The 12,581-nt window shown below is 34.8% G+C and overlaps 1 protein-coding gene across 4 annotated transcripts in view; it reads left to right on the plus strand.

The window, feature by feature from the left end:
* Positions 1–12,581, plus strand: part of FUT8 (fucosyltransferase 8) — a 211,913-nt gene that overhangs the window by 157,168 nt on the left and 42,164 nt on the right. For all 4 annotated transcript variants that reach the window (XM_019733553.3, XM_019733552.3, XM_074327355.2 and 1 more), the window contains one exon: positions 11,575–11,812. In XM_019733553.3, the coding sequence (XP_019589112.1) occupies positions 11,575–11,812 (238 nt within the window). The remainder of the gene's footprint in view (positions 1–11,574; positions 11,813–12,581) is intronic.

Below are 12,581 nucleotides of genomic sequence, written 5' to 3' on the forward strand. Positions count from 1 at the left end.
CCATAAAAGTGAACTAGGAATCTAAACAGTTTGATTGCCTACTAAAATAGAAAGTACAGTCTCATAACATAATACTCATTATCATACCAGGAAAATCTTAATTCAAATGACAAAAGATAATCCGTAGATATCACATTGAGATGACACAGATGTTGGAATTACCTGACAAGGATTTTAAAGAAGCTATAATAATAAAAATGCTCCAATAAGCAATTACAGACTTGAAACGATTAAAAAAATTAGAAAGTCTCAGCAAAGAAATAGATGTTGTAAGGAAAAACCAAAAGGAAATTTTAGAACTGAATAATACAATGATCTAAATAAAAAATTTGACTTATAGTAGAATAGCTATGAAAGAGGTAAGAATCAGTGCCCTTGAAATTAGTTCAATAGATATTGTCTAATTTGACAACACAGAGAATAAATATTGAATAAAAAAACTAAACAGAGCCTCAGGGACCTTTGTGGCAGTAACAAAAATCTTTTTGTGTTTGTATCTTGGGAGTCCCAAAAGGAGAAAGAAATAAGAGTGAAGGTTTGAAGAAAAAACTGAAAACTTCCTAATTTAATAGATCATTCAGACGGAAAATAAATAAAGAAGTAATGGCCTTAAATGTCACATTGATTTAATAGACATTTATAGAACATTTCATCCAAGAACTGCAAAATACAGATAATTTCAAGTGTACATGGAAATTCGAACATTCTCCATAAATTCAAGAAGATTGAAATCATATCAAGCATATTTTCTGACCACAATGGCATGACTGGAAATCAACTACAGGAAGAAAACTGGAAAAAACACAAAAACATGGAGACTAGATATCATGCTACTAAACAACCACTGGATCAAAAAGGAAATCAAGGGGTGGCCAGTTAGCTCAGTTGGTTAGTGCGTGGTGCTAATAACACCAAGGTTGTCGATTCGATCCCCACATGGGCCACTGTGAGCTGTGCCCTCCTTTAAAAAAAAGAAAGAAAGAAAAAAAAAGGAAATCAAACATTACCTTGAGACAAATGAAAATGAAACACAACTTTTCAAAATGTGTGGGGTGTAGCACAAAACAATGAAAAGAGGGAAGTTCATAGTTATACAGGCCTACCTTAAGAAACAAGAAAAATCGCAGATAAACAACCTAACTTTACATCTAAAGGAACTAGGAAAACAAACAAAACTCAAAGTAAACAGAAGGAAGGACATAATTAAAGATCAGAGAGGAAATAAATGAAACAGAAATTTAAAAAACAATAGAAAAGATCAATGCAACTAAGAGCTGGTTCTTTGAGAAGAACAACAGAATTGACAAACCTTTAGCCAAACTCATTAAGGAAAAAAGAGAGAGCCCAAATAAATAAAATTATAAATGAGAGATTACAGCCAACAGCACAGAAATGCAAAGAATCATTAAAGAATATTACGAACAGTTATATATCAGCAAATTCAACAATCTAGAAGAAATGGATAAATTTCTGGAAGTATATAACCTTTCAAGACTGAACCAGGAAGAATTTGAAAATCTAAACAGACCTGTTACTACTAAGGGAATTGAAGTAGTAATCAAAGAACTCCCAACAAACAAAAAGTCCAGGAGCACTTGGCTTCACAGCCTACAGGTTTTATAAACAACCTACAGGTAACATTGGACTTAGTGGTGAAAGACTAAATGATTTTCTCCTAAAATTAGGACTGAGGCAAGGATGTATACTCACGATTCCTATTCAGCATAATCGTAGTGGAAGTTCTATGCAGTGCAATAAGGCAAGACAAATAAATAAATGGCATACATACTAGAAAGAAAGAAAACTGTCCCTATTTGCAGGTGACGTGATTGTCTATAAAGAAAATCCCAAGTAACCTACCAAACCACAACAACCACATGACAATAAAACTCCTAGCACAAATAAGTGAATTTAGCAAATTTGTAGGATATATGATCAGCACACAAAAATTAATCATATCTCTACATCCTAGCAAAAAACGATCGGAAACCCAAATTGTAAGACACACTGCTGTTTACAGCCGCTCCAAAAAATGAAAATGCAATACCTAGGCAAATGTACACTTATATTAATAAAATACTGATGAAGTAAATCAAAGAAGACCTAAATGAATGAATGGGTATATTGTGTTCATGGGGTGGAAGACAACATAGAAAAGATGTCAGTTCTTCCCAAATTGATTCATAGGCTTAACACAATTCCTATCAAAATCCCAGCAAGTCCTTCCTCTGTGTGTGTGTGTGTGTGTGTGTGTGTGTGTGTGTGTGTGTATAGATACAGTTGCCCCCAAAAAAATTTATATAGAAAGGCAAAGGAACTAAAATAGCTAAAGCAATTTTGAAAAGAATAAAGTTGGAAAAATCACGCTTTCTAATTTTAAGACTTGCAATTACAGCTATAGTAATTAAGATAGTGTACGGTATTGGAGGAGGGGTAGACATAGATATCAATGGAAGAGAATAGAGTCCAAAATAGACCCATACAGATATGCTAACTTGTTTTTTCCCCCATTGAGATGAAATTTTACATAACATAAAACTAACCATCTAAAAGTGAACAGTTCAGTGGTATTAGCGCATCCATGAGACTGCAATCACCACTTCTATCTAGTTCCAAAACATTTCATTAACTCAAAAGTAAAATGTCATACCCCTTAAGCAATTATTCTCCATTCCACAATTCTACTACCTTCTCTCAGTTCCTGGAAACCACCAATCTGCATTCTCTATGGATTTACCTATTCTAAATATTTCACATAAACAGAATCATACAATATGTGACCTTTTCTGTCTGGCTTCTTTCACTAGCGTAATGTTTTTGAGTTTCATTCATGTTGTATCATCTATTAGTACTTCATTCCTTTTTATAGCTGAATAATATTTCATTGTATGTGTATACGAAAACTTTTGCATCCATTCGTTAATGGACATTTGGGCTATTCTACCTTTTGCTATTTGAGAATAGCACTGCTATATGGACATAATCTTCTATATGTATCTGAGTATCTGTTTTCAGCTCTTTTGAGTATATTACCAATGAGTGGACAATTGAGAAAGGTGCAAAAGCAATTCAATGGAGGAAGCATAGTTTTTTTCAATAAATAGTATTGAAATAATTCGACATCTCATAGACCAAAAAAAAAAAAAAAAGAAATGAACCTTCACCTAAACCTCACACTTAATGTAAAATTAACTCAAAGTGGACAGTAAATCTGACAGATAAAATAAATGTGACATGTAAAAGTATAAAACTTTTAGAGGAAAACATTGTAATAAATCTTTGTGACTTTGGCTAAAAGTTGTTAAATATGACACCAAAAGAATGGTTCATAAAAGAAAAAAATCAGTAAATTGAGTTTTATCAAAATTAAAAACTTTTGATCTGTGAATGACCATGTTAAAGAGAGAAAAGATAAGCCATAGACTGGGAGAGACAAATCTTTGCAAATCACATATCCAACAAAGGTCTTATATCCAGAATGTATTAAGAAGTCTCCAATCTCAACAGTAAGAAGCATTCAATTTAGAAAATGGGCAAAAATTTTGAAGACAATTTAACCAAAGAGGATATATGGCTAAAATGAAAAATACCAAGAACGTGGAGCAACCAGCTCTCATACTCGTATAAAATGGTACAGCCATTCTGGGAAACAGTTTGGCAGTTTGCTGTAAAGTTAAACATACCCTTACCATATGATTCAGCAATTATTCTGTATATTTATCCAAGAAAAATGAACTCATGTCCACATAAAAATCTGTAAACTCACATGCATAGCAACTTAATTTGTAATAACCAAAACCTGAAAACACTCCAAATGTCCTTCAGTGGGTGAATAAACTCTGGTACAATCCATGAACAGAATACTACAAAAAGGAATGAACTATTGAGACACACAATAACTTGGGTGGATCTCAAGAGCATTATGCTAAGTGCTAAAAAAGCCAATTTCAAAAGGCTAAATACTGTCTGATTCCATTTATAACATTCTCAAAATGACTAAATTATTGTCATGGAGAACAACAGATCCTTGGTTGGCAGGCATTAGGTTTGAGGAAGGGTGTGACTCTAAAGGGGGGGGTAGTGGAAAAGGATTTCTTTGTTTTGATGCAACAGTTTGTATCCTGATTGTGGTAGTGGTTACATGAGTCTGTGCATGTTATAAAATTTGATCATACTATACTATAAAACAGTACATGTAAAAACTGGCTAAATCCAAATAATGTCTATATTTTAGTTAGTAATATTGTGTAATATTAATTTCCTAATGTTGGATAACACTTTATGGTTAAGTAAGATGTTCTCCTTAAGGAAAGCTTTGTACTGTTTTATGCAGTTTATTGTGGGTCTTAAATTAGTTACAAATAAATAGTAAAAACAGTGTTAAAGATTTTGAAAGGTAAAGAAAATAACGTGAATTGGTTAGAGCACTGTTAAACCGAGGCAGTGAGAAAAGTGGTTTTAAGAGTGGTTTAAAAGTGTTTTGTTTGTTTGTTTGTTTTGTTTTGTTTTTTAAAATAATGTAATAAAAGATCAGGGGATTCCAAAGAAATTTATGCTCAGCTAACAGTGGATTCTCAGTGCATGGCTAGCTAGCTGCATGGAGCAAAGCCTCTGTTGAGGAGAAGAGGTAGCAAGAATTGACTTCTGGTTTAATTTTTGTTGATGGTTTGATTTAAAAGCCAGTGAGTAGGCAAGTGCTATAAGTACTATTACTACTCCAAAGAATGGCACTTGGCTGAATGGAAGAGCTGGCAAAACAGTGTAAATTACTCTGACTTTTATTTGAAACAAATACCTGCTCAGCCTTTGCACAAGAACAAAAAGTTTCATCCAATGTTTCTCTTTTGTGTCTTACCTGCTTCATCTTTTGATCCTGTGTAAGTCAGGGCTGGCAGCCATTCCAGAGCTTGCTTTTACTCTTCTCCTTCTTTCTCCCCTTTCCCCTCTTCCTCTTTCCCTTTCTTCCCTTCTTCTCCTTCTCTCTTCCCCCTTTCTCCATACTACTTCCTCCTAACCCCTTTTCCACTTCTCCCTCCTTTTTATTTTTAACAGGACCTGTATTTTGGTTTTGAGGAAAGAGAGCCTATTGGGGGGTCCTGTTAAGTATTATAAAATAAGAATGGAGGACTTTTCTGAAATTCAACCTTAATTTTGTAAGCATGCTGTTTCTAACCCCACCATTTAAGCTGGTTCTGAAACTTAGGTATCAGGCTGTAAACTTACAGAGAAAAATTAAAGATGCTCAAAGAGGTGTGTACGTTTATGTAGGATTGGCAGAATCCGGCTCCTCAGGTAGCTTTTCTTTTGTAGCCTTGGAGTTTTGTTTACCTTAGATTCTTGAATGAGAATTTTATTTGGATGCATCTCATGCTTTATCTGCCTGTCCTTTGTGCCCCTTATAGTAGCAGAAAATATTACCAAGGTTGACCTGGTGTACACATCTCTTGAACTGGAGGCAGAAGTTTTTTAAAGACCACTTGGAATACCCAGAGATGACAGAATGCTATCGCAGAGACCCTTACTGGAAGAAATGTACCATATTTATTTGTTACAGTCTACTGAATTTATAGAATTTCCATCCTTTTTTTTAAATTAATGGCTTTAAAATATTCGATAGAGACTTCTAGGCAAAGAGCAGAAGTTTTAAAAATGCATTTGAAGTAAGCCAGGTATTGCTTTACTTCCCAAGATTAGCTTTCCTCTTCTGTAACTGTAGAATAACTGTCTGCCTTTGCTTCAGTCTGTCAGGAGAACAGTCTGTAAACTATGTATTTTGCTATCTTTTCTCCGTTAAACTTTTACAGTTAAAACTTTATAAAACACGCACAGGGAAATTGATTTCCTGAACCACTTAGTGGCCTACTTGTTCCTCAGCCGTTGTGTTGTCCTTACTACTGCAACCGATTATTCTTTGCCAGAGGAGTAGAAAGGACACCACAATACTGTCTCAACTTTGATATAAAAATATTCTTGTTTAATATGGTAAGAAACAATAATTTCCGGTCTTGGCTTTTAAAAATGAGAATGCTTTTTAACTTTGTCTTTCAAAGTTATTTAACTATGCCCAGTCTTCATTTTAATTACCACTATGCAGTACTTTATTTGCTTCATTACCTTTTCTGCTTTGGTTTTGAAAATAATTTTAGAAAAATAAAATCAGATTATTTATGATACAATGAAATGCTTTCACCATACTATTAATGAATATTTTCTTCATTACCAACACAAAGATAGATGTTGTAAATCTTTTAAAACAAACAAAAACTGTTCAGTCTTGTGATTAGAGCAGACAAAGAGCACAGTAAAATTTAACTTGCCTGGCTTATTCCTTTGCTTTTACTGACCGCTCTGTATTGGAAATAGGAGCTATATATATTAACTTTCCCCTATGGAAGGAATGTTATTAGGCGCTGGAAGGAGCCCCAGGATCTGGATTTTTTAATCCTTAAATGTAAGACGTGAAACCATAAAACAAATAGAAATACACATAGGGAAAAGGCTCCTTGACATTGGTTTTGGCAAGGAGTTTTTGGATATGACATCAAAAGCACAAGCAACAAAAGCAAAAGTCAACAAGTGGGAATACATCAAACTAAAAAGCTTCTGCACAGCAGACAAAACAATGAACAAAATGAAAAGACAATCTATGGAATGGGACAAAGTATTTGTAAACCATGTATTTGATTAGGGGTTAGTACCCAAATATATAAGGAACTCAAGTAAATGCTGTGTTTCCCCGAAAATAAGCCTTAGCCCGATAATCAGCTCTAATGCAACTTTTGGAGCAACAATTAATATAAGACCCAGTCTTATATTGTAGTAAAATAAGACCAGATTTTATATTAATTTTTGCTCCAAAAGATGCATTAGAGCTGATTGTCTGGCTAGGTCTTATTTTCGGGCAAACATGGTAGCAAAAAACAATAATAACCTTATTAAAACATGGGCTAAAGGCCTGACTTGACATTTTTCAAAAGAAGACATGCAATGGTCAACAGATCATTACTCATCAGGGAAATGCAAATCAAAACCACAATGAGATATCACCTTATATCTGTTAGAATGGCTGTTATCAAAAAGGCAAAAGGTAAGTATTGAGGATGTGAAGAACAGGGCACCCTTGTTCACTGTTGGTGGGAATGTAAGTTGGTATAGTCATGGAAAACAGTATAGAGAGTTCTCAAAAACTTAAAAAAAAGAATGACCATTTCTGGGTATATATCTAAAGGAAATGAAATCACTATCTTGAAGTCACTATTTTGTTGCACCCACATATTCATTGCAGCAATATTCATAATAGCCAAGATATGGATACAACCTAGGTGTCTGTCAATTGATGGATGACTGAATGAATAAAGAAAATGAGATTACACACACACACACACACACACACACACACACAATGGAATGTTAATCAGCCATAAAATAGAAGAAAATCTTTCTATTTGCAACATGGATGAATCTGGAGGACATTATAGTAAGTGAAATAAGACATAGACAAATACTGCATTTTCTCCCTTATATGTGCAATCTAAAAAAGTCAAATGCATAAAAGCAGATAGTAGAACAGTATTTACTAGGGACAGGGAGGTGGGGGAAATTGGAGAGATGTTGATCAAAGGGTACAAAGGTTACTTATGTAGGACGAATAAGTTCTAGAGATCTAATGTACAGCTTGGTGCTATAGTTAATAATACTGTATTGTATAGTTGAAATTTGCTAAGAGTTGATCTTAAGTGTTCTTATCAAAAAATAAATCATAACTATGTGAGATGACAGATATGTTAATTAGCTTGATTGCGGTAATCATTTCATTATGTACATATAACATCATGTTGCGCACAACATACACAATATATATACAATTTTTATTTGTCAGGGATGCATCCATAAAGCTGGGGGGAAATGACCAGGTACATGCTCTGAGCCTGCACTTCTTGTGCATCTTGTATTGAAGACATCATGGGGGATGGATGAGAGCCGGGTAATGAATTGAGACAGACCTGAATTCTAAATTCTGGCTTGCAGTTTATTTTTGTGACTATGGACTTGACATCACATTTGTTCCATACGTGCAGTTCAGTTGAACTAATAGTTTAGTAAGCGTTTCCTTTTTGCAAGAGTTTATATTGACTAAATGTTTTGTTGCTATTGTTAGTTTAGTCTTTTCCTGCAATGTTTTGGTCTGTAAGTAACTCTGGGCAGAGAAATGAGAGAAATTACATCGTGGCTAGAAGATTTTTCTCTGAAGAGTCTTTGTGTATATGGAAAATCTAAGTAGTCATGGCAGAATGCTTTATATGAGATTTAATTTAAAAGCCATGGAATCAGTACTATTTTGTAATATTACATCATTAAGTCACAATTAACTACTAATTTACTAAGTGAAGGCAGTGGAAACCGCTAAATCCTAGCAGTCAGTGGCTAGGTAATATAATAATGGCTGTGGTTTACTAGTCAGTTCACTTTTTTAGCAAAGTTTCCACTTTGCTATTATAGAAAAGAATAAGAAATTAAGCTGACTTCTTAATTTGAAATATGTCCAATGGTAACTTTTCATATTTTTTTACACCCCGCCCCCCACTTTTCATATTTTAACCAAAGTAAAAGACTAAAATATTTCAGCATTATGATAGCGTTTAGTGAATTAATAATCACTTAGGTTTAAGAGATACTGCTTCCTTTAATATTCCATTTTAGTTAGAGACATACTTTTAAATATGCTTCCTAATGTTGATTTATAGGACAGTGAGAACAAATACAGCTTTTAGTTCTATTGAGATGGGTCATTCTTGGAAACTAACAGTATCAGAAGAAATGCCTCAGATAGTATTAAAAAAAAAAACACTGAAAAGGAAACGGAATACAGAAGAACCCAATTTTATCTTAAATCTTCATTTCTTGATTTATATGTACTATGGTGATAGCTTTGCTGCAGAATTATAACTAAAAATGTTACTTACATAGCACTTAGTTTATAAGGGCTCAAGATTGGGGCACCGTATAGCACTAAATACAAAAGGTATTGCACTTATCCAGTGTGAAATAATGTCTCTTGAGATTATGAGGATAAATGAGGTATGTTTGACTTAGCTCTGACAAGGGGTTTCCTATAAGGGTCCTTCCTATACTAGGCCCTGCCTAGTATCTCAAGCATTGTTGCTTTGTTAACTTTATAAACACCTGCTTATTTTTTCTAGATATCGAGTCTGGTGACCCTAATTTTGTGTTAGGAACACACATACTTTTTGTATTTCTCACTGTCTTCCTGCCTTTTTCTGAATCTTTTATTCAAAAGATCTTTGAATTTTCCGTACGTTTAAAATTATTTTAGTGAAGAAAAAAAAGGGCTGTGACTCTGAGCTTTGTCAGTGTTTTATTTATTGTTATCATTCCAGTCATTCGTTTTCTCTTACCACTCTCTTCCTTGGAGTCTTCCATTGGTTACCTTGTGTATGTAGACCTTTCTCATTCGAGAACAAAACATAATGGACTTTTCCCCCCATTTCTCAGTGTTACCTATGACATAACAAAAAGATTTGAGATTCTTTCTTCAGCTTGATTTGAGGCCCATTAAGACTCATGAATTAAGCTTCATTTCATAAACTGCCCTCTTCTTTCTCTTATGACTCAGTTCTTGTGCTTGGAGCATTGAGTTCTAATTAAACTCTTAAGAAACACAGTAGATATGTTTTCTTAAATGCAGAAGTTAGTCTTCTTTTAAATAAAAAAATCTATAGTTTCAAAACTAAAGGTCAGATGCTTCCATTATTATGTTTCCCCCTTTTATTCCCCTTAAAAATATGAAGACTAATGTAAGATATAATAATAGGGGAAACTGGGTGTAAGGTATTTGGATTGCTGTGCTATCTTTGCAGTAATTCTGTACATCTAAAAACTGTTCTAAAAGAAAAAGTTTATTGAAAAATATATGAAGGACATTTTCTTTTTCACTTATATGAATTTTAGAAATATTAAAGTGCTATATATTTCTTACAAAGCATGAAAAATCTGGCAAATGTCAATGTTCTTTATTTGCTTTCTTGATAAACTATTGAGTTAATAATAAAGCTTTGGATCAGTCTGAGAATGTTATTTATTCCTAGGATCTTTGAATAATATTGTACAGAAAGCAAATGATGTTGGTCTCCCATACCACATAACATCACACCCCTCTGTCCCTTCAAATCTTCTGTGGCTGTAACAGCTGGAATGGGAATGGTTATTGCCATAGGAGTCTGCCATGAGTTCAGTCTCAAGTGAAAAGAATCAGCACCGCTAGTACTTGACTGGAGAAGCAGTATTGACCGGATCTTGCTGGATTTTATCTGGGCTGTCTTGGATTCCTAGGGGTCTAACTCTTCAGAAGGCTGTTGATGGTATAGGTTCTGCTTTGATCTAAAAAGCCAGCCTGCACTGGCATATTTGAATATGAAGGATAGCCTCTTCTGAACGTAACTGTGCTGCGTTTCTCCCTCTCAGCTTTTCCTTCAGAATCACTTTATAGGCTCACTGTCCTAGCTTTTATTTCTAGGGCTCTACTTGACAGAACAGATAATATCCCTAGAAAATGCCTGCTTGGCAACTGCTTCATTCAAGGCTCTTGTAAATTGAAAACTGGTTACCTTGCTTCTTATTTGTATGGGACACAAGATTCTGTTCCTGACAGCGCCCATTCTTTGTCTTCCCTTGAAGACAGACAGCTTGAAAAACTTCTCAGCCTAAGGAGGCCTTGTCAAAACAAATTTTTATTTGAAGACCTAAGATGCCTAGGGATATTTAGCAACAGCGCATACGAGCTGTATTGAAACTTTAGAATGGAAAAAAAGAAATTCTCACAGTAGCTAACCCCATTGCACCCACTGTTAGATAATGTAACGTGTTTTAACCATTTTCTAGTCATCTTACAGCAAAGTATACAAATAGGAAAATGAATCTCCTGATTAAAAACTGATTCTCAAGACAGCTAATAGAGAACATGTTCTATATTTTATTGTGAAAGTTACTACTAGTAGCTGTCATCAAGATTGGTTGTTTTAAAAAGTCACATGACTGATATTTTGTTATTCTCGAACTCAGATATCCTTTCACCCAGTGGCTTTATTTCCATAATGACTTTGTTGGGAATGTCTAAAACTCTGGAGGTAGATGGAATTAATAGGTCAATTCTAATTTTTCCTTTCAAATGATTGGAGTTTCATCAGGGACGGTCAGCTCAGAATGCTGAAGTGCAGCTGGAATAAATGAACTATTTTTCTTCCTTCATGAACACCTCAATGTAAGCACCGTTGAGTTCACACTTGCATGTTCTGATAGGGAAAAGAGTATTCTTTTAAACGTAACTGTGTAATTTCACATTTGTTTAGTGATGTTTCCAACTGACATCTCCCTAAGTATGCACATAAAATTTGTAATGAAGTCTTTGACGTTCAATCTTTAAAGCTAGATTCTTTGCTTTATAAAATATACTGGATCAGTCCTGGCTTATATGATTTTTGCACTTGTCACCTATAAAGAGAAGTTGGCCTTTCTGTACAGCTTATCTTCACCTTTGTTTCTCTTCCTCCCTGACAGAATCCCAAGGACTGCAGCAAAGCCAAGAAGCTAGTGTGTAATATCAACAAAGGCTGTGGCTATGGCTGTCAACTCCATCATGTGGTCTACTGCTTCATGATCGCATATGGCACCCAGCGAACACTTATCTTGGAATCTCAGAATTGGCGCTATGCTACTGGTGGATGGGAAACTGTCTTTAGACCTGTAAGTGAGACCTGCACAGACAGATCTGGCATCTCCACTGGACACTGGTCAGGTAAGAAGCCTGTGCCTCATGACAGATCTCTGGGTTGAACTGCCATATTAACCAAATTATTTTTAGGTTCCTTCCACATTATTGAACTCATTTGATTCTTACAATTATCCTGTAAGTAAGGTAGACCTGGCGTTCTCAAACTTCAGCATGCATGAGAATCACCTGGAAGGCTTGTTAAAACATTAGTTTCTGATTCAGTAGGTCTGAGAATTTGCATTTCTGACAGTGTTTCCAGGTCCAGGGCCTACACTTTGAGAACCAGAGGCAGACTATGCAAGTACCTTTATCTCCAGTTAAGGACAATGAAGCCTAATTTGGTTCTACAATTTTAAATTTTATTCAGGAGACATTTGATGATGAGTAATGTGACTCAGATACCACATTAGGCATTGTAAAAGATATTCTATAAAGAGCAGCTAGAAATTTCCCTCCTCTCCTAGGATTTGGTGGTAGAAGCAATAGACAGAGTTTCTTACTGCTAGTCTGTTCTTTCTACAGCGATGATCTTTAAGCAATGTCTGAAGCTGGGCTTCCTTTGTTAAAATGCCGACTTTATCATTTGGTAGTCTTGGGCAAGTTAATTAACCTACGCCTTAGTTTTCTCATCAGTAAAGTGAGAAGTAATAATTTACTTAACCTCTTTGAGTTGTTGTTGGTAGGATTAAATGAAATAATATGTGTAATGCACTTAGCATAGTTCCTGACAATTACATAGCTCTAGTAATTTCTCACTGTCATGTGTGGCCTTTTGAGCAAATACACACTGAGT

Source organism: Rhinolophus sinicus, chromosome 3 (assembly GCF_057876585.1).
Source record: "Rhinolophus sinicus isolate RSI-liver-muscle chromosome 3, RSI-T2T, whole genome shotgun sequence".
In the NCBI taxonomy this organism is placed as follows: domain Eukaryota; kingdom Metazoa; phylum Chordata; class Mammalia; order Chiroptera; family Rhinolophidae; genus Rhinolophus; species Rhinolophus sinicus.